General features: G+C 25.5%; 1 protein-coding gene across 4 annotated transcripts; it reads right to left on the bottom strand.

Moving 5' to 3' along the window:
• Positions 1–958: 958 nt before the first annotated feature.
• Positions 959–20,326, bottom strand: LOC132924337 (piwi-like protein Ago3). 4 transcript variants are annotated; one of them, XR_009661311.1, is made up of 19 exons: positions 16,388–16,548; positions 14,613–14,866; positions 13,677–13,762; positions 12,632–12,796; positions 12,107–12,302; positions 11,846–12,042; positions 11,673–11,786; positions 10,806–10,977; positions 10,567–10,683; positions 10,343–10,505; positions 9,981–10,162; positions 9,534–9,824; positions 9,322–9,438; positions 8,108–8,305; positions 7,855–8,040; positions 7,079–7,186; positions 6,849–6,989; positions 3,485–3,666; positions 959–1,051 (listed from the first exon to the last, which is right to left on the bottom strand). XR_009661311.1 is itself a non-coding variant. In XM_060988574.1 (18 exons), exons 2-18 carry the CDS (start codon positions 14,862–14,864, stop codon positions 6,014–6,016), a joined length of 2,772 nt encoding a protein of 923 aa, XP_060844557.1. In that variant the 5' UTR covers positions 14,865–14,866; positions 20,009–20,326; the 3' UTR covers positions 5,755–6,013. The 4 variants fall into 4 exon arrangements, 2 of the variants coding, with proteins under 2 accessions (XP_060844557.1, XP_060844556.1); XR_009661310.1 differs by having other exon boundaries at positions 3,489–3,666; XM_060988574.1 differs by lacking the exons at positions 959–1,051; positions 3,485–3,666; positions 16,388–16,548 and adding exons at positions 5,755–6,100; positions 20,009–20,326.
• Positions 20,327–24,534: the final 4,208 nt, after the last annotated feature.

Here is a 24,534-nt window from a genome sequence, read left to right as displayed (position 1 = left end):
ACGACTGACCATGTTATATTGTCGAAAGTGTAGTTTTTGTAAAATCACAAAATTCAAGTACCATAAACCAACTTTCGAATTTATATTATTATGTGAATGTTACATTAAGTTTATAATTTTTTTCTTGTATTATATTATTTATTTATTTTAGAAATTAGTATAAATATTTAAAAATAAAACTCAGCTATAAGTCTTTTCATTGTGAAATGTGAATGATGTGTATTATTTTAATATTATTTTGTGTATCAGAAAAGATTGTAACCCCATTTAGTAAAAGTAATACAGTCGAGTACTCGAGTCGCGAATAAAAAAAAATCGAGTTATCGCAACTCGATGACTGTAATTGTATTCAAAAATTAATTACGATTATAAAATTGTACTACTAATATCTTATTATTGCTGTACTTGTAAATATTTTTAATGCCCTAATCATTTATAAAATCTTCTGAATAAAAACTAAAAATCTCAAAAACACGCAATTTAAAATAAAAAGGCAAATGTACTCATCTACGTAGTAGATTTTAGGGTGTGGCACACTATAATTTTTACGGGCATAGCTGGGTTCCATCAAAATTAAAGATTTTCTTTTTCACCATATGAAAAAACTTATATAAATATAACATCCGAATAATATTAAGTAAGTATATACTATATATATAATATATCCACTAGAGAGGCTTTGCCAGTCTACCTCTTAGCAACGATGTATATAAAAAGAAAAAGTGGACTGTATAAATAAATATTTTATTAGGCTGCAATTATGGTTCATTAGGAATATTATTGAAGTATTATACAGATCAATATACTCGTAAGACAATAATAATCAAAGTAACGTTGGTATTGCACCATTGAATGCTATAATTTATAATGACAATAACCAGGTAATTCTAGGGTAGTAGGATATATTATAATAAATTAACAATTAATAATAATAAAGACGGAAAGAAATTATGCTTACGTATTATAATGCTGCCACAAACGACGAGCAGAACTCCACTCCGCACAACATGGCCTTCTTCTCAATTTCGTTTACTCGTCGCGCATTCAGGTCCTGCAGAAAAAGATATAATAGTTGTCTTAGATTTATGTTTATAGTGTTTATACCGCATGGCACGTTTATCATACGGTCCATGCTTATAAGTAATGTACCTATCAATTTGATAATATTATTTTGTCGATCTATCTGTGTTTACACACTATGTCACTATACTTAGGTGTACCCGTTTTCGGTTATTTACATATACCTACATCATAATAAATATTGCAATATAATTAGGTAGTAACTATATCTTTATTGACAATACAACAGTATATGATTAAATCACATCATAAATCATAATCTTGAGAATTAATATAGTAAAGTATGCAATTTATTGTATTTTATATGGTCCTACGGATACCGTTTACTGTTAAAAACTCGAGGCGATGCAATACTTTATCGAGAGCCTCTATATAATAATAGTCGTATAATATAATATTATAGAGAGCGACTAAACTGCTGTGCCGTCACATCAATAATCGTCTTTGTACGATGCTCCTAAAATAATATAATACGACCATGATTTAACATAATATCACATAGGTATACCTATAACAAACACTAAACAATAAATTCGGGAACAAAAACATTATCCGTCTCTGACTAATTAGAAGTTAATTTTTACACTTTCGCATTGCGCATTATTGTACCTATATATTGTAATTTATTACGAGATATACGAGATAATCAGTGATAAAGTCTGTTATTGGGCGACGAATTTTATACGACTTTTAAAATCACAGTCATGGGTCATGTAATAGTGGCGTATTTAAAATAATTTTTCGGAGGGGCAAAATACGAAAATCTCTCAGCTGTTAAAATATAAGGAAATTTGAATTCAATAGTTTTTTTTTTTTTATTTGGTTAGGCCGTTAGGGTTTTAGACACCGGTTCAAACTTGTTCAGTTATAATCCAAAATCAATTCAACACAATAAAAAGCACCTTATTTATTGTTCAAAAGTTTAAATTTTAATATAATATAGTCTATACTCTATAGTCATAAGCAGTCATAAAATAATTATATTATAAGGTCTATATTTCTTTTTTTCATGGCAGCAAACATATTCCGCAAAACAGTAAAAAAAAAACAATTCTAGGTCCTCAAAGGAGGGGGAATGCCTCTATTGCCCCCCTCAAATATGCCACTGTCATGTAATGCGTATACTGTATTTAGTATTACACATATCATTTTTGTTATTAATAGCTTTAGACGGGACCGTGTTTGAAGCAATGCAAGAGGGCATGGGCCAGGGGCGCAAATTACAATACAAGTTTTGTAATAATTTTTTCACGTAATATTTGAAAAATGTATATTTAATTTAACAACTTACTACAACACTAGAGTGTGATTCCATTTTTATTGTATAAAAATTATTTTTATGAAGGCTGTTGGAGCACAAAATTTAAAATATTGTCAATTTATTATGCATAGAATATCTTGATATCTGTATATTATATACGTATATTAATATGTGTGGTAATATACTCATAAAATAGGTAGGTAGGTATTTTAGCATAACTGTACCTATACGAAATGTACGTGGCTTGTCAAATGCAAATTTCCCATTTGTGGGGGGGAGCAAATGTAGTGGTTCACCAGGGACGCCACCAAACCTCAATACGGTCCTGGCTTTAGATTATTATTTATTTAGTGTTTAGTTTTCACCGTTTTCGATACCTATTTTTACATTCGCTATTTTGCGCGCCAACTGCAACACGCCACGTTGAGTTGCCTATTGAACCGTTTCAAGGACCTGATTTGTTTTAATTGCATCAATTTAATGTCAATTGGGTCCTTCATTCATTCGGGTAATTCTATTCGTTAGTATCATAGAAAATTTCAATTACTATTAATTGTGATTTTATAATAATTTCTCTACATTTAACCCAGTTAAATTAATTAGTTAATATTCTCGGTATTATACATTATCAACAAATAATTACAATATATTGTGATTTTAGAATCTTCAGAAATCCTCTACGAACGCTATTCATTCATCATTGTACATTTACTTCAAACTTATACTAGATATTCATCTATGGGGTATTCTGATACTAGATACCAACTTGATACTTATTCATCACTCGATAGTCGATAAAATAATATACAACTAATATAACTAGGTATACCTATAGGTAGGTATAATAATATACGTCTACACCACATAAAACCGTGGTTTATACTCAATAAATACCTACTTATATGTATTTATAATATGAACCTATATCATCGCTATAACTATTATACATTTTATTATTTTGTTTTTTTAGGATTATTATTATTACATAACAAGTATTGAAGTATTAATAACAAAATGTGTTTTTAAGTAAATAGCCAAACATTGAAACCTACAAATCAATATAGCATTTAATTATTTTAACGAACATAAGTTTACAATTTAATAATGATTGTTATATAACTAAATAACTATATAAATACCTACTTACAGATAAGTATAAGTACTGCAAATTTTCGGCACACACTAATAATTAATAGTTGAAACTTGAGACACTGCGTTATGTTTCATGTCCCGGATTCGATGTGAAGATGTGGATCGTGGACGTATGTAAAAATACAGATTGCGTACTAAATTTCCACAATAGATAGATGTAAAACCTGTAAAACCTGCAAAACCACGAGTAACTAAGTTAAAATAATCGTTAAGCTTTTACGATTTGATATAGTATAACCCGAAACCGCAACGTTTAAAAGTTAAAAAACTATTTTTATTTCACGTAATTTGTTTAAGATTTGGTAATGACCACGTTTAAAGGAATGAAAAACAAAAAATAAAACCATACACAGCGTAAAATAATTTAATGGTTATTATATTATTAATTATTATTAGAGCAAGTGGCTGCGCGATCGGCGTACGTCGACGATCGACAGACGCAATGCATATTAGATAGAGACAGACTAATAATAAAAATTAAAAATAACGTATATTATGAATAATAAATATAAATATAATAAAAACTGTATTTTGTAATCGATGATAGTACAAAATTAATGTAATTTATATTATTTAATACTATGTTGTTGTCATGACAAAATAAATAATTATTTTATTTTGTCATGGTCGTTGAATTACGTTATTGTTTTTTTGTAATAAAATTTGAGATTCGCTATTTTGGTCATCGATCTTGACATCATTCTAATTAACGGTAAGATTATGATTAGATTCGTTTGAGTGTACGTATACTAGTATATACTATAATAATTAAGATTGTGAGTGAAACTGGGCATGTATTATGCTCTGCAGTGCCGTAAATACCGGATAGGCAAGATGGGCATCCGCCACGAGCCCTAGTCTATAAACAATAATACTCAATATTTTATAATAAATTCCAAATTTCACAATAGAATAAAAAAGATAAAATAATATTATTTTGATATATATTTTTATAAGTGTATAAACTGTACAACTATCGTGCATTTAAAAATATTAAATTTTTGTATGAACATTTTTTTTCAATAAAAAGGTTCTTTATTAAATAAGTTTGTGATTACTAATTTTAATAGTTAGCAAATAGTTATGTAAAAATCAGAATAAATTTAATTTAATTTAATTATTTTAACATAAGTAGGTAATACAATTCTATGAGTAAGAACTAGCTTGATATTTTAGATTCTGAACGGAGTGATGTATTGATTTTACAATGATGTGTGTTTTAATGTGTAGTTTTCAAAAGCATCGGGAAAAACCCTAAAAAAATAACGAAAAAACGGGAATTTTTACGCATAACCACTTTTCGACAAAATCGATTTTTTGATTTTGCTGTAACTCAAAAACGAATCATTGTAAATACTTGAAATTTTCACCAAATGTTTATGTTATGGTTATCTATTTACGATTAAATTTTCGACTTTTCTAAGTTTTTTTTCTTAAAATTCCAATAAAAAAATGTTTAATATTTTCCCCGGGCATAAAAAATTTTAGTTCTGCCTCTGAAACTGCTGACGCTGTGTAAGCTATTTTAGTTTTTCTTGACATTAATACGAACCCAAAATAAAATAATATAATAACAATAATCATTACATAATAAAAAATAATAACTTAAATTAATCCAAATAATATACTTTTTTTTAACTATATGTAAATTAATAAATTATAATATATATTATTAATATTCAAATGAACTATTTATATTAGTATACTTCACTGATTTCAGATCAATTCGATCTTTGAGGAAAAATATAAATTTGGCAATCTTAAAGACCTCCGAATTTAGTTCACGAAGGAACTAATTGACTCATAAGGATCTACATAATATGTAATTCGTTGACTATTAGGTATTATAGGTGGCACATACCTCATGCCACTTCTTTACATTAGAATACATACACATACATTACATATCATTGCTAAATCTTACAATGAAAAACTCTTTAATAAGCCAGGATACCTTGTTATTTGTTTATACATAATTTAAATGTTATTATTTTGCATGTATATAACAATAAGGTTCAGCAAAAATATTTTTGTAAGTACTAATATCATTCACTTATTTATAAATTTTTTTTTATTATTAAATATTTTAGTTTCTGTTTGTGCATAACAATATTATTAGACATTGCTCATTCATCATGCCTATTTACTGTGTGATTTATTCTTAAAGTTGTAGATGAACCATAACTCATAATAAAATAATATTTAGTAAAATATAAAGAAAAAATAATACAAGCATTTTTTGTCTCAATAAAAAAAGGCAATTTACTTCTTAAGTACATAAGATTTGGAACAAAAGTATTTTATTTAAACTGTTATTAAACGTATGAATATTTATTACAATCACAAAAAAGGGTAAAAATTATACCCTAGAAAATGTTGAGAATAAAAAAAATAATAATAATAATAATTGTAGTCGCATTTCAGTAATAGTCTTGTAAATCAAAAAAACTTAATATTTGTGTACATATAAAAATAAATTGAAAAGACCTCCCTGGTCGTACAAAATTATATATATGTCTCTTAAAGGAAAAACAGAGTGTTACATAAACTATCACTTGGCATTTGTCTAACATTTTGTCCAATAAGATAAGCCAATTTATGTGCATACTAGAAAGAAAAAAACATAATTATTAAGGTAAAAATAATAGTTAAATATGTATACAGAAAATACTACATGTTTAAATATACAATAAAATTTATGAAATTATTATACCACATTTATTTTATGACTAAATTATATTGTTTATGTTTTAAATTATAATTTGTTTTTATTTAGTTATTTTTAAATACTTAAATACCTATTTTAGTAACATTAAAAGAATATAAGCATATTAATTTACTTTATTTAGGCAAAATCAATGTTGCATTACAATTAAAACCTCAATAATTCACAATTCACACTTAAAGAAATAAATTGAAATTTCTGTAAAATGAAGATGAATAACAAAAAAAAAAAATTAAAACCTTTAATATTTTTAAAAACAACCGATAAATATCAACCAAATATAGATGAAAACCTTATGATACTAATGTATTTAAGAAAATATTCTAAGCCATAAAATAACGTAGCATGTAATAAAAAATTAAAAAATTAATAGCTTTTTTTATATTGTTTTCAACGTGGACAATTTTGTTATTTGAACAATTGAAATATCTCTCTCGTAATCTTATAGTAATTAAATTATATAGTAAATTATGACCTCTGTATACCTTAATCAAGCTTCTCAGTATTTTATATTTATATTCTTTTTAAATCTTTTAATAATTAACTAAATCCATTTTAAAATATATGATTAATATTTCAACAAAATATGTTATATAATTTAAATGTAAATAATTTAATAATCATATTTACTTGAACAGGAGCAGGAACTTTTACTGTGCCACACCAATTGTAGTACAAATGACACAACTTGTAAGATAATCTTTGAACATTTTCAACGCTCAAATTACATCCATTTTTTAAAACGATGTAATGAGTAGGGTTGACAGTACCCTGTATATAAGAAAACAAAAACATTTTAATTGTTTATAAAAAAAAGCAATTAATTAAACACAAGATTTTTTATAAGGAATATACTTTACCTGACGCACATGTTGAGAAACCAAAAAAAAATCAAAATAATTTCTTCTGGTTACAGTATTGTCAATAACAGTTCCAGAACTTGGATTTGAATACTTTTCATTTACATACTAAATCCAACACAAAAATATTAAAATTGTCAAAAATTAAGTATTTCATTAACATTATAATTATATTTATATCCATTTCATTAACATGGATGATAAAAAGGTAAGAATGACTTAGTCCTATGAAGAACATAAGTTGTTTTATAGTAATAGCGCTATGTAAAAAATATTGGACACTACATAACTATAATATATTACATATTAGATTTATTTTTTCCACAATTCAAAATATGTATATCAAATATCAAACATCATTTATTTTCAAAAGAAAAAAAAATGTTTTAAATATGTTTAAAATGTGGTTGTACATTAGAGCAATACATATTATGATACTAGGAATCGACTACCTGTAAGTGAAAATGTACGACTATTGCTGATAAATTTTTCTAATAATTTATGTTAATAATTTTTGTTAATAATGATATTATGTAAATAAAGAAATATTTCGTAAAATAATTTAATAATTGTATTATTAGAATTAATAGAATTACACCAATATATATAATAATAAAATCAATAATAATATAATATATGACATTTTTTTTTTTTTAATGTTGATTATATATAAAAACAAATTAAGATGATTAATTTTACCTAATTCAGATAAACATAACAGCAACTTACTATAAGTATGTCAATTTAATGTACCAATTTAATTTGTCATATATTACCTGGAACACTCTAGTGTTAATACGTTTCTGTACAATTATTAAAGAAACCATAGGATTATAACCTCCCGGATAGCTTCTGAAAGATTCAATCAAATCTGATAGTTCAATCTCTTCTACTTGTTTTAAATCACCATCAGATACACCATCTCTATATATAATTATTTTTTCAGGTAACAACCCATTTTTCTAGAATAATGAAAAAATTATGTAATTAAATTTAAAACAAGATTATTATAACTCAATTAACACCAACTATTTTAAACTGGCTAACAACTTTATGGAAAGCATCTTGCATAGATTTCATGAGCTCTTGATGAGTACTTCTTTGCATTGCAGCAACTGAATACCATTCAGTAAATGTCTTATCCATCGAAGCTACAAAACCAACCACACTACTCATTTGTTTACCCTTTTCATGGTATACATCGATTCCTACAATCATAGTATTTTTCTGAAATAAAAAAAGGATATTAAACTGAAGATTAGCAGCAAAATAGATAGAACATTTTCAAAAATATTAACAGATTTTTAAATAATGAAAGTTTTTCAATAAATGTATAGTATTAACAGCATTAGAAGTTTATTTTAATGTTTTTACTATTATCTTTGTTTTGAGATACACCACTTTTATTTGTTGTCAATCAAAATTATTTTTTTTCAAATGTAAATATTAAACAATTGTAATATTGTTTCATCTGTCTTTATTATGTAATAAACTGCAGTTAAATTTGATTATGATGTGAATCATTATAACTAAAAAAAAAATATTATGATGTAACTATTATAAAATTCTATACTAGCGTATTACCAAGACATTTTAAAATTATTTAAAATATCAGCGCAATATAATAAATAAATTTTATTAGCAATAAATTTTATTTCTCGAAGCAATATGGTGTATAAATAAAATGCATTCATAAAAAATAATTTTTTTTTTACAATTTTTGAGTAATTGTAGAGTAAAATTATTTATTACAAAAATTATAGAGAATAATATTTTTGACATTGGTTTTTTATTCTACTATTATTTGTCTTTATATTAAACTTTATAAACAAAATCATTAAATTTAAATGGATATTAAATTGTTTTAAGATAATATTTAAACTAATTTATATTTAACCAACAAAAATATTAGTTATTTTTATTTTTAATTTGAATTTAATTTTAGAGTAAAACCACGCGAAAATATGAAATAAAAATTGTGCTTAAATCGGTTTTGATTATATTGTAAGTGGACCAGAAAGAGATGACTAACTAACTGATATTTAAAATTTCATAAAAACTAAAAATATTAAATATTAGACAGAATTATGATGAGCAGTTTTCTTAAACTATACATGTAAGACAAAGTAATAACATCACCTTTAAATACTACAATATTTTAACCATAATAATGATCATCAATAACATAAAAATAACATCAATACATTTCTCTATAAAATAAAATAAATATAAGAAAATCATACCAATGGAATATCAATAGCCCAACAAGCCCCTCCTAATTTACAATTAATTTGTAAAGCAATTTTTTGAGTAATAGATTGTAATTTATCTGGCTTGGATAATGTTCTTGAGATTATCACCTAAAATATATAAATATAATATAATTTATATGCATGCAATATATATAACAGTAAAATATAATAATAATAATAATAAATTAATTGTTTCTTATTACTTGAGATGGAATACCAATTTCTGAACAACAAATTCGTTTAACAGCATTATAACGGTCTTCTCTTTGGTTAGGGAATATAATAACAACTAATTGTATATCTGGGTTATTTTTTATTGTGTTGTTTATTGTACTAACGTAAACCTCTGGATTTGGGCCTGGAACTTTAATAGGCTTTGGTGAATTAATTTCCATACCAAGAGCACGGCTGCATAAAGACAATTGTTTGCAAAATGCTTTAGCTGTTGGTTCATCTCTTGGATTATACATAATAGCCCAATTTAACATATTAACCTACAACATAATAACCATTTATAAAATAAAAATATTAAAGAGCTAAATCACTATTATTGTTATTATTTAGAAAAGAATAACAGATAACTTTTTAAAAGTTAAATAAAACTATGAATTAATTACTAACAAAGCATTAATAGATATTTATATACTTACAGCAACAAACATTGCATTTTTTGCTACATCCATTCCCCAGTCCATATTCATTCCAACCGGTTTTCTGATATTATTCCCCAGTAATATAGTTTCTTTTTTATAAACAGGTCCTTCCATTCTCACTGGTATCGGACGCATCATAAGACCCCAATCATTAAATTTCTTGCTAGCAACTTCATGAGCTAAATAATTTAATAAAAATGATACTTTAGTAAATTTAACATTATTTTATGGCAAAATGTGAAGATACTTAAATATTATAATATAAAACAATCAAATATGAAATTTAGAAATTTTAACAATAATGATTTTTAAGCATAATATTACATTAAATTTAAGCATGCATAATATAATTCTTATACCATTTATACGGTTAACAAAATCAATTATAGCATTTTGTCGCACTTCTGGTGTAACCAAAGTATGGTTTTGAAGAGCCTTCATTAATTTGAAATCGGATTTCATTGCTTCAGTAAGACCAGTTAAATTACAAAGTTCAGGAACTAAACAACAAATATCTGAATCCTGTTAATTTAAAATAATATTGATAATAAAATGATTTTAATTTATCCATTTAATTACCAACCTCTGTTGCATTTTTTTTATTCATGTCTTTTTTTTTCGCTTTTGTTACGATCATAGGCTGATTAAGATTTTTAATTTCAATGTCATACATCTTTTTATAATAATCTTTATATGATACCTAAACATACAAAACTAAATTGTTTATACAAATAACAGTAACTATAAAGATACTCAAAAGGTTAAAATATTTAGTAATATTTTAAGTTTTACAAGTAACTAGTTAAAATGAATATAATTTACTTGAACACCATTTTGATCAAAAGTTGTTAAAGGATTCATTGAAAAGTCTACATCATCAACTCTGTACGTCTTACGATTGTAATGTGTAATTACTGTAGAACCACACAATGCAGCCATTATTTCTTGCTTACTATCCGAGTTGTTTTTTTTTGAATTCATCATGATGTCTGTCCTAATATATAAAAAATATATTAAAAAATTAATTTTAATTAAATTTTACTATATAGGTATATAGATAATTATGAATTTCAAATACAAGCAAAGAAAACAGCAGAATTATATTATATTATATACATATTACATGAGTATAATATGCCACAATATATACCATTATTTGAGTTATACATTTTATTGGTTTAATAGTATTATTGATTAAAAGATGATTTATAATAAATAAATACATGATATATAAAATAAGCCGTTTCAAAAAAAAAGTAAAAAATATTTAAAAAAATAAAATTATATATAATATATCTATTCAAAAATTTTAAATTTCCTATTTGAAAATAGAAAAGAAATAATTAAAATACTGATGTCGTAAACCAAAATAATATTTTTCCTACTATTTGAGAATGAGTGAATTAAAATCTAATTAGTTTGAATTCATATGAATTTGATTTGGGAAAGACCATATACAATATTTTAAACAAAACATAATTTTTCACATTTGAAGGTCTATAAAATTAAAAATGGAATTCTTAACATATATTTATATTTTTTAAGCTTACAATCAATTTCTAAAATACCTGCCAAGACTTTGTCTAGAATTTTAAAATAAGTTATCATAAAGAAATCCCATTATTAATTATACAAGATAATAATTAATTTAAAAAAATGTAATACACATGATTAAAAACATATGCTTACATTATTTGAAGAACTGTTTGTACGCGTAAAATCCTGTGCGAAACTTCACAACACATATAAAGACCACTTTCAAACTCATCAATAGTAGTTATGTAGCCTGGCCAAACTTCAAGTCTATAAAAAGTATTCAATTAATCTCAAACACAGCAAGTATTTCAAAAAGCATTGATTACTTAAACTCAGGTATGAGTATCCTTTTATTTTGATCATAACAACTTCTACCAAATTCTACTAGGCCTAGAATCTTCATTATTGTACGTAAAAAAACATTATAAAAATGTATACATTCACGCAAAGAATTTTTACGCTTAAATGATATAGTTAATGTCACTTCAGATTCATCTCTTAATTTTCCCGTTAATGTTGTTACCTAGTAAAAGAAATTTATTATTTTTATTTATACGCTTTAAATTACAGATTTTTATAATAATTACTTTATCTGGTAGCATTTTTGGTAAATAAAGTAATGTCCCATCAAATGTTTTAACAGGGAATTTATCTCTATGTTCATTAACTAAGAAAAACCTAGCAGATTTTGCATCAACTGGAGGATGGAAATCAACTCTATATTCGTATATTCCTTTGTCTTCTTGCAACTTAATTTTTATGTAATTTGAAGATAATTGGGTCCTAAAGAAAAACAAATTTAAATTAATTAAAAAAAAACATTAATAGAAGATTACATAAACGTATTTCATAATAATGAGAAATATAGTATATATTAACATTTTATAAATGCAAATACTTAAAATCAATTAAACATATATAGTACTGGTTAATGATTTTACAAAACTAAAAAAATAATACTAAATAAGAAATAATTACTAAATCTTGAAGTAATAAATTCAAATATGTAATTATTTATCTAACTATATTCACCCAATTCATCATAATACATTATTCAACACGTATAACTTTAAAAATAATTATCAATAAGCAAAACATCATATATATCATACACGTGGAAAGAATCTTTATCGGATTTTTTTAAGACTCTACATATTACTGGAGACTTTTCTTCTTTTTCTGTTGGAATATCTATGATTTGTGGTTCTGGCTGTTTTGGAGGTGAAAGTAATTTAGGTACCTCTGTATTTGTATACACTGGATTAATAGTTGGACACCTGAGAAAATAGAAAATAAACAATTAAAATATTTTGATCAGTTTAATTTAAATAAATATAAATCTAGAAATGTTTTATAAAAATAAAATATATTAATAATAAATTCTTAGTAATTTCAATAATAATAAATAAAGTAATTAATCAATTAAACTCAAAAATAATGAGACAATACTAAGTTATTTTCCATAAATTATGATATAGTGGGTGGTTATTTAAATGAACAACACTCATTATTGTAATATGTATTAACATTCTTAAAAATATTTTAAATCATTATTATAATCCAAGTTTTTTAATTTTTGAATGATAATATACATTTTTAAATTCATATTTTGTAAAAGAATATTTTTTGGAGTATTTTGATACATACAAATCAAAATTTAGACTAGTAATTTATGAGTTATAAATTAGCGTAGTATTAGACTTACATTTTGCAGGATATCCTCAGGTCACTAACTTCACTCACCTAAACTTTAAAAACTTGTAAAATCATGAAATACTCATCCAAAATGTATAGATCAAAAATACTCCAAAAAATATTCTGCTTTAGAATATGAAATGCTGTCATTCAATAAGTAAAAAACTTAAAAAAATTAAAAAATTATTATGATGAAAATATGTATTCTTTTTTTTTAATGCTGCTTTATTTGTACTGTTAATAATTTTGAATATTGAATGACATTCAATAAAAGTATCACACAGTATATCATAAATTCTAAATACAAGCAAATATAATCACATAACCTTTATTAGTAATAGGTAAAATGTTAAAGAAAATAATATATAATTTAGATACTTAAATACATACAGCAATTTAGTTTTAAGAGTATTAAATATCATAAATAAACAAATTTATATACATAAACATTTGAATACTAACACAAGATCGATCTTTGAGAATGTTGATGTTATGTTTTCACACATTTTTTGAGAACCAGTCCCTTGTGCAATATTAGCTAACATGGCCTGAAAATAAGTATATTTTTTTTTAAAAACATATTCAAACAAAATCTATAATTGACAATACTAATAAGTAATAAATATACAATTAATAAATTATAAAATAAAAATCAATATTAGAAATTAAATATTTTGTTTTTGTTTTTTGTCTCCTATTATAAATGAAGAATTACATAATACATATATTATAATATTAATAAGTAATACTATATTAACAAAAAACTATCTGCTGAGTATGAAAAAAAAGTTTTATATATTAGGTACCTAAATTGTTATCAAACTTCAACTTCAATTCAATAGCTCGATAAAACAAGAAAAATTAATCTTAACTTTTTAACAAAATATATTATTACTTATTTGTTTTATATACTCGTATATTTAAGTATTTTTAATAAATAATATACTAAATAACAATTGAGAAACTATCTTTCACATGTTGTAATAATCTAATTCTATAAAATATACTTTTTTAACAATAATATTTACAAAAAATATATTGACTTAAGTAAATTTATTCCCAAAACTAATCACAGAAAATTATTTTAAGTTATTTAAAAACATGACTGCATTATTATATTCATAATAATTTAAAAAAACAATACTAACACATGAAATTAGAAACCAACTACCAATGTGTATTATCATTAATTTATATCAACCCTCCTGAGAGCATACAATAATTTAATATGACAAATTTCAGATTATTTTATTATGAATATAGTTTCAAATATTATTATATAGGTATTAAGTATTCTTTAATTTTGTAAAATATTATTTATTTTTAAATATTAATGCAATAATTTTACTTCTATTGTAAGTTATTTATTTCTACAAGTAAAACAATTTAAAAAATTACCCTTCTTCCACGAACAACTTGTTGATTACCAGCAACTAGAGTTTGAGTACTTATAGCAGGAATCGGAATTTTTGGCACTTCAGTATATGGTATTGATTGAGCCGGTAATTGTAGAGGTTCATCAATTTTAGATGGTTCCATGGGTTTAGGAGGTTCCACAGGTTTAGGGGGTTCCACGGGTTTAGGTGGTTCCTGTTCTTTAGGAGTGGTGACCTGAGCCAAACGGCTCTTTAAAAAACCTCTTCCTGCCATTCCTGAAAAATATTTTAAAAATTGATTAAATTCTGAGTGCTACTTAAAAATAACATCTTTAATCAATCTTTCACACATTGGGACTTGTAGTTTTACTTAATGCATTCGTATAATTTTTGTCGTTGAAAAAGTAATATCTCATATGTCGAAAAAGCCAAATCATAATAAATAGAAATAGAGTAAAAATAGGTAAAATATTATTGTAATAACACATGTCAAAATTATTAGTACAATATTAAAGTATTTGATATTAAGGTGATAAATGATAAATACCAAAAATATATACAACCGATTTAAATGTAATTACTTTTAACTTTATATTTTCTTAAAAATAATAAATTATTTGTAATATTATTATTGATATATTCCAATTTTTTGTGAAAATAAAGATATATAATATATTAGTATGTACACACACAAACTCAAAATCACTTTTTTGATATATAATGTATTGATTCTTTATAATATTTTTGAACTAACAAAAAATGTAAATACTTATGTAAATATATCAAATATATTATATAATTTTCAACAGGACTGAATTTAGGGGGGCAACAGGGGGCTGTTGCCCTGAGCGGCTAAATATTTTATATACACAAGGGTAATAAATCATTTAATTCTTTAAATAATTGCATTACTTTGATCATCTCAAAACCACATTCGGTTAATTTTTACGCATTATATTATTTGTACTTTACCGTGACTTCTATTCCTCACATTATTACGTCATAATCTATTGATACAGGCTTTACGGGTTCATATTGCACATAAGAGTAGGTATCACTATTCTTTATGATCTTGCATCAAGCTACAGAAGTTTAAATAATGACTGGGATAGAGTGATCAATGCAATTACAGAAATCAAAAGTAATGATAAGTAAAAGGTATTTTAAAAAATCCGGTTTGTTTGGAAAATAATAATAATAATGTTCTAGCAACAAATTGTTCTTTGGAAAGATCATTTTCAACCCTAATAAGAATAAAAACATATTCCAGATCGGTAAGGAATAATGATCGTCTAAATGCTTTGGCTGTATTAAACATTGAAAGTGAACTAACTTCCAGCCTAAATTATGACAAAATAATTAAAGAATTTGTGGTCACAATCCAGGAAAAAAATTTAATTATAAATTAAAATAAAATTGTAATTGGGAATATTATAATTGGGAATTTTTTTCGCCCCAGGGCGACAAATTTCTAAATCATAGAATACTACTAATAATCCCTGATGTATGTCTTGAATGTAAAAATACCATGTAAACAATAATATATATTGTCTGTTGCAAATGTAACACATGAACTACCATATTAGATATCTGATAGAAAAAATTCTTGTTCTGCATCATCAGAAAATCTTAAATTAATGGTGAATAAGATGTAAAAACTGTGTTACATATTTATATTATAATATAATATAATTTAGTATTTACTCATTCTTATTAAATAATAATAATTTCCTAGTTAACATATAATAGGAGTAATGGGACTATAATCTTAAATTTATAAAAAAAAATACCACCTACCTGTAACTACAATTAAACTATATTTGTACTATACTCTATTACTATTTCCAGTAATCAATTTCACTATGAGAGTAGTTGTAAGGATATGCAGAAGAAATGATTTTTGTCAGCACATTTTAAGTAAGTTACTGAATTTTGATAAAATGTTATCTATAACTAAAAGTATAATGAATTCAACATAGTATAAAAAGAACCGGGATCAGTTTATCAATCAATATAATACAACATAATAATTGATAGTAGGTAACAATTGTTATCAGACATCAGTTATCACAAAATATACTTAATTCAAATGCTTTATTTTTCTTGCAAGTATATTATTACTATTTATTAACTGCATTAGTTTCTTATAAATTGAGTAAGTATTTTTTATTTATACTATTGTGATATTATAGAAGAGAAATGAATAAGAATAAAAATATTTAGTAAATACATACTGTCTAATAAAGTTTGTAAAGTTATACATACACATGATTAATTAATAAATTGATTTATTGGTATTTAACTATTAAATGACAAATTCTCAAGTCCTATAATATATCAATTAGTATAATATTGAGGTAATTTATAAAATATATGAGTGTATTATATTGCAGCAGTGAACAACTACAGCCTGCAGATCAAATTTATTATTTGGCCAGCCAAGTATTAAAATTAAATCAAAATTTAAAAAAAAATAATAACTTCAGATTTTATGTAAATATAAATAACATTGTGTTTATTATTTTGAATAAACACTTATTCATTGTCCATCAAGCATGGATCTAGAAATTAAACAAGGGTTAAATTGAAAAATTTACTTTGAGCACGAAAAAAAACAGTTAAGTTTAAGTTTTGAAATATTTTAAGTACCAAACAACCCCCCTCCTTGTATCTGTACCTGCTATCCATCACTATTCACCAAACATCAATTATTTAGTTATTTCTTGTTATTGTGTTGTGGTGGCTACAATTCATAATGTTTAAAAATAAAAAATTGACTGCAAATCTATGGTAAAACAATAACTTGGCCTACAAAAAATAATATTTTATAGCTGTTGATAAAATAAGATTGATCTTCACTGTTATACTACAATTGTTTATAGTTTATAATTTTAAACCATACATTATACCTTTAATTTTAAGTATTATAAATGACTAATTTTCTTAATTTATCTAATAACAAAAATGTATTTAACATACATTTAATTAACTAATTAACAATTTAAAATATATATTTTAAACTTAGTCTGTTCTTAACTAAAATAAAATAAATATCTTACTAGATTCAACAACACTAAAAAATTAAGATTTATAAAAATTTGGCAATTGTACATACAAAGATATGAACATTTATCTATTCTGTACTCCATTTGCTAAAAATGTAACACATAACACCCCCTTTTTAAATGTGACGACACTTTATCAATGAACCTTAATAAGGATTTCATAAAAGTGTAACAAACCAAGGTGTATATATAGAGGTGTTAACACTGATTATAAATTAATTAAAAAATGTACACCACTTGTTAATTTCCCTGGGAGCATTGCCTACGTGATAAATGTTCATATAATGATCATATTTGATATTCCTATACAAAAATACAATGCACAATGCTTACAAAACCATAAAAATATAACATATCAATTAAAATTAAATAATGAATAACTTATATGGATTTAGATTATTCAACAATATAATTGTTGATAATTACCCATATTTTTTGAGAAAATAGTAATTTGTGGAGCATTAAAAATTACAATTTATAGTAACAATGTAACCATTGTCATATTAAATATAAATTAAAGTGATGGTAAATTTATTATTTCTTTGGTTTGCTACCTCTACTTGTCATGGTATGTTTATTTTTGTAAAAACATATTGTAGTTATTCTAAGAATGGCATAATATTAAAAATAGTATTATTATTTACTTATATTTAAAATATTATTACTATTTACTCTATGGAAATATCTATCAAATTTTTGTACAAAAGTTGTTTGAAATTTATTTTTTTTACTTATCTGGTATGCCTTTTAAGTGCCCAGTGCCTGCGTATAACTCTGGATTACTCAAACAAAACAAAATATATAAAAATCAGGGAATAAAACTGCAGAAGAGACGAGCTTAAAGTAAGAATAAATGGTAAAATGCATTGTGCCATACAAACTTTAGTATGTTTGAGTCCTCATTGGGTAGTCAGCGCTCCCGATGGCAGTTACAAGTGGTATACTTTTTTCGGTCCACTATCATAATGATATAAGATAGGAAGTGTTTACACCTCTATATATCTATCTTGGCAATACACTGTATATATAAACCATAGTTTATTACAAAGTAGTCTAGGGAGAGTTATAGACTTTTCTGACATCTTAACTGATTGAAAAGTAATATATATTTAGAACATTTGTTAAAAGGAGGTAACTTTTGCATTTGTATATAACTACTTAGTTACATTTAGAAAGTAATACCTAATAATTTTGTTAAATCAACAAAATAAATATTGATATAAGTATAATTTACAAGTACTTGATTGAAAATAAAGATATTGATATATCTTTTTATGACTGTATAATAAACTAATTTAAAGTGAATGAGTCTTACTTATAAGTTATAATCAAATTAAATATGTATACAAACGGTATACCATGTAATAGTATTTGAACTCGTACAGCATTTCCATGCAATTATTGGATAACTAATTATATTTATTAGGTAAATTAGATAGATTAGATACAATTACTTATTTATTCAACAAAATGGAATAAAAAATATGATGATTAATTTCCATCATTTTCCATTTTACCATACTAAATTTTACTGGGCATAAAAAAAATGTCATTATTTAATAGTAATTTAAACCCTATTTTAAATCATTACAATAACAAAATGAGATGTTAGCTTAAACATCAAAAATATTTTAAGAAAATAATTTTGTATAATAACACATTTCTATATAGGTACCTAGACATACATATTGGGAAATAAAATCAACTACTATTAGTTGTAGACACACCGGTTGAGAAACACTGAGCTAAGCACTTAACATTGATTAACGACTTTGAGTCGTGATCTAATGTGAACATATTAATAGTAAATTTACTTATAAAATAATACTTACTAAACAATAAAACCCAAAACTCTCATCAAATAGTAAAATTACAAAGTTTACAGATTGGTAAACTTATTTTATAGTTTTTGAGCAATTTGATTCAAATAAAGAAAATAATAATAGGTAATCACAAAATCAATATAGTACCAATACTATTTCTTGCTAAATCCCTCTGCACTTATAAACAACATACATTCGATTAACAAGAATAAGCAAATAGTATTAGCTCACCAAACAGTAAAACATGGTGCACCAACAAGGGTTCCGAACGTCAAGCACTAATATGAAAAACAATATAGCAATCATTATTTTTAAGACGTCGCGATTCACCCCACGTCAATTTAGTTAGTCTACACATATTGACCTTCACATGTGCGCTGTGAACACATTACACAGATGGTCCGTGTATTGGTGTATTAAACGCTGTAATTTGACTATGTTGGTAAAGGTGACAGAACGGATTTCCAATTATTTTTTTTTTCGTCCGGTCGACCGCTTCAATAAATAGTATTTAAAAGGGCTCAACTTACCACGTATGCGTATTCACTGGTAATAACGGACGAGCGACGGGCACGGAATGGCGTGTTCTTGTGTCTGTAACGGACACGAAGACTAAGATTGCGTACTCTATACAAGGGCTGGACTACGAAAACAACGTTGTCGTCAAGAAATATCGGAAACGAGAAAAATAATTTAAATTGTAGATTGTCATAAACGGGAAACCAAAAAAAAAAAAAAATCCGATTGACCGTGAAACGGAAGAGAGCGCGGGGAGAGCCGACGACAAAATGAAATCTGAATCGCGGAGACGCGGAAGTCAGAAATGTGTCCTATTGTTCGTAGCGGGCAAAAAAATACTAAAGCTGTGATGGCGTCTCGGAACACCTGTACCACCAGCCCCCACCTTCCCGTAGGAAATTATAAACCAATATTTTCTAATTGCAACCACGGTCCGGTTTCCGGTGACATAAGGTTGGCAACTCCTCGTTTTCCCGAACAGTCTGCAAATGCAAAAGCTGCTCATGGAAAGACGATATATACATATTTTAACCACACATATAGTTAATAATATCTATATCTGTGCATTTAACCTAAACTTAATATCTATAGACGTGGTTTGTTCATGAATATAATTGTCTATAATCAGAATTGATATATGGAATAGTTAAAAATAAAAATAAAATAGTTAATTCTAAATATCTGTGTATATTAGTTTATTTTAACTATATTATGATACGAATAATAATATGATCAAAATCAAAATATGTCGTGCCTCGTGCGGCATTAAAATCAATAAATAATTACGACAAATTATCCGCTATCGGCTTATCGCAATTCAATCAAATAAATGAACTATTATTATTTTTATTGATCTATTATCATTCATCCGTTGTCATCACGATTTAAGATATTATATTATTTACCAACTACTATGTATACTTAAACGTCTTAAACAGTCGTGGTAGTCCTAGTCATATTAGTGTACGTTCAACGCGCAAACGATTTGATGAACGTCTTAATTAATAATACTCTAAATAATGTAATATTGTTTAATAACAACGATGTACGATGTCATCGAACATGAACTTGGTTTATATATCTATCATATTGAATAATATTTTTGTTACACGTCGGACAATCGGTGTTACCGATTCTGATGTGACTACTAGAACGGAATATATTTTCTGCAACGGTGCCTAACAAAAGATGATGTTAATGTGTCAGTATGTTACGTGACTAAACTGAATTAGCTGCCTTTTGTTTTTCGTGATAATCGTGATGTATTATTTTATTAAAATGTTCATTGTTTATACAGGTCACCCGAGTGTGTTTGGTGTCTTGATGAAAAATTCATTGTTTTTTTTGATTTGTAATTTATCATCATCACAGATTGTCCCATCAAATAGTGATGTAAGAGAAGCAGTTGACGTTTGCTCTAGTTTTAAATTGGAGTGGGATGTACATTGCTAAAAAACTATATTGACCACAAAATGGGTGTGAATATAAGTGATAATTGTCAATTTTGAGAATTATTCATTACATGAAATCTGCTCCCCTAAAGCGATAAACGTTTGAAAGAATATAGGAACTTTTCTAAAAAAAAACTGTAATACCTAGTAGTTTGGTTAAATATGGATAAAAATATTGTAATATAATTATGATAAAAACGTAGGTAGTCACCATATTAAAAATATATTTACATTTATAGAAGTTATAGTCTCATAATAATAAATTATTATTATTTAGTACTACATAGTTAACTATGGTATATACTATGTACAACCCCTTATTTGTTTATAAAATAATTGTAGTCTATAGAAGTAGTATCTTCAGAAGAGTCTTCATCACTTTTTTCTCATAGATGTACTGTAATTAATATTTATGTTATGAGATACTAATTCATTAAAATATACTATAAAACATTAATTGAACTTTGAAGTAGATTTAATTGGAAAAAGAAAAGAAGTAGTAACTAATAACTAGATATGATAGTTGATGGAATAATTTTAAAATTATATAACTAATCATAACTGTTATTTTGTGGTACCTACCTATTCACTTTAAATCCATTACCTACCTATTAATATAATATTCTTTTTTCAATTTAGTTATTGGTTTGAACAACTTGTTATAATTTACATAGAATTTTATTTTTACAAATAAATAAGACACTACACATTAATGTATCAGAGAATAATTTTTTATACTTCTAGCTGAGGTGTCATGATAATTAAATTTATCATTAGGATATCAAGATGTTATTCATTTTATAATATTTAAATACAATTATAAATAATATTTTAAATGGCTTATTAACATTCAAATATTTCAGTCTTAAATTTCAAGTCATTAATTTTCTTAATTTATTTAATCTGCTTAGTCGAGCTTTTAATTTTATTTTTTTAACTAATGGTGCTGTATATCAGTTAAAATATTTCATTACTGAATTATAGGTTTATATTTTTGTGCAATTCCAGTTGGAATAAGTTGCTTTGTCATTTTTTGAAATAATCTTTCTACTCTAAAAATGTTGGTCTTAAAGCTTTTACTTGGAGTAATTAATCCTTCATAAAAAAAGATGATTAATCCAAAATGCCATTAAATAATCATGCTCATTTGTAGCTCTTAATTTTTTTGCTGCTGTTATAAAACTAATTTCAAGAAATTTTGATTTATGTTTTTTCTTTGCTGTTGAAGTCTATTACAAGACTGATGATCTTTTGTAAGTTTATGACACACTTAATTCAGTTGCTGAACAAGATACTAAGTAACGCTTCTAAAGGTTTTTATTAATTATTTTATCTGTAGAGAACCCTGTATCTAATAACTAATTTCTAACTAGCTTTAATATATGAGGTGCATCAAGTACAGACGTATAGTGTAAACTATACTACAAGTCTACCATTAGGAATGCAAAATACAGGATTTTACTGTATATTATTATATTTTGACTACCAATAAAAAATTACCTAAAAGTTCTGCTTTCAAATCTTGAGTAAAATGTTTAGAACAAACCACTGCTCCAAAATGTATGTACCCACTTCTTGCAGATCTCAAGATTCTTTAGGAACCTAAACATAAATTATAATTCTTAATTTTGTTGTCATCAAAATAAACTGCCAACATATTTAATACAATAATATAGCAAATATTACATAAATGTAAACTGCTAACACAGTGTTATTAGTAATTAAAATTAGGTACCTATGAAATAATATGTCGACTCCTTGCTTGTTAGTCAAGCTAGTGTAATTTTTACACGTCTCTACGGCACAAGATGAATCACCTGAATGTTTGTTTTGTAGACAATATCCAATGCAATACAATTTTCAAAAAATGATGTAAAAACAGTATGTTTTACTCTATTCACTATTAAAAACAAATAATATTTCCTACAAGCGACATCACAAAACGATTTTTCCCACTCCTGTTTTTTGATATGTTCTATATATGAGGCAACCTGTATAATCCATAAACCTTGGAACTACCGTCAATTATCAAAATAGGATATTTTATGATGTACAACCTCGGTTAAAACTGTTTATATTGGTGAAACGGGCTGCTAAGAAAGCTAAAGCAGAGAAGGGCAAGTGTAGAGGGATTATTTTTGTATAAGATCTAAGAGCTGACTAGTATAGAACATATGCACAACAACACCGGTGTAGCGTGTAGCTAACTCTTCTTATACTATTCATGGTTGGCAACTTCATCAAAGGCATTTTAAGCTTTCAATATATTACAACCTTGAAATCTTCTTGGCTAACCACCACGTAACTTAGAAACGTTGAATTCACACCCTCTGAATATAAATGAAACATAAAAAGGTTTGAATCCAAAAAAGGTATGTGGCAATGACATCAAATACATACATCAAAGAAGGCGTTTATAGCAATATACTGTAAAACTTTTCACCGTGTCTTTATTGGAAAGAAGTTCTTAGACTATACGCTTATATGAAAATTCAGAGAACTTGTGAAATTAGAACGATTTATTTGTTTCTATTTCATTTGTATGATTTTAGTACCAATATTTAAGGATCTATTTAAAATTGGAAGAGATGTATTTTATGATAAGTATAAAAAAAATTATCAAATTAATAGTTAGAAAACCCATTTTTAGCAAAGATTTAGTATTAGTTAGAGACATATTAATAAATTCAGTCACAATGAAAGCACAGAAATATCCAATTGTACTACTCCTGTCATTCCGCCATCTTAAGGTTAATAAATTGATATTATCAAGATTACTATTACAGCCTGCAGCCATTGGTATTCATTATGGATCGTTGTATATATTGGCCAATAAAGGGTCAGTTAACCGTACGTTTTACAATTCTTCATTGTGTCCAGTGCGATCATGTTAAGTCCAAATTGTTAACATGCATTTTTACCCTTTTACCACATTATTGAGCTCACGACCATTTACCATTTGTGATGAAGATTTTTTAGGATCATTAATTATTTGTGGAAGAGCAAATAGGAAAACTTGTATAGTACTGTTTGTACCTATGATTTTCTAGAAATTCTGTACATATAGTGGTGGTGTAAGATTTGAC

This window comes from Rhopalosiphum padi, chromosome 3, assembly GCF_020882245.1.
Source record: "Rhopalosiphum padi isolate XX-2018 chromosome 3, ASM2088224v1, whole genome shotgun sequence".
Classification (NCBI taxonomy): Eukaryota; Metazoa; Arthropoda; class Insecta; order Hemiptera; family Aphididae; genus Rhopalosiphum; species Rhopalosiphum padi.
The sequence above is the reverse complement of the archived record's forward strand: the minus strand, read 5'-3'. Positions and strand labels throughout refer to the sequence as shown.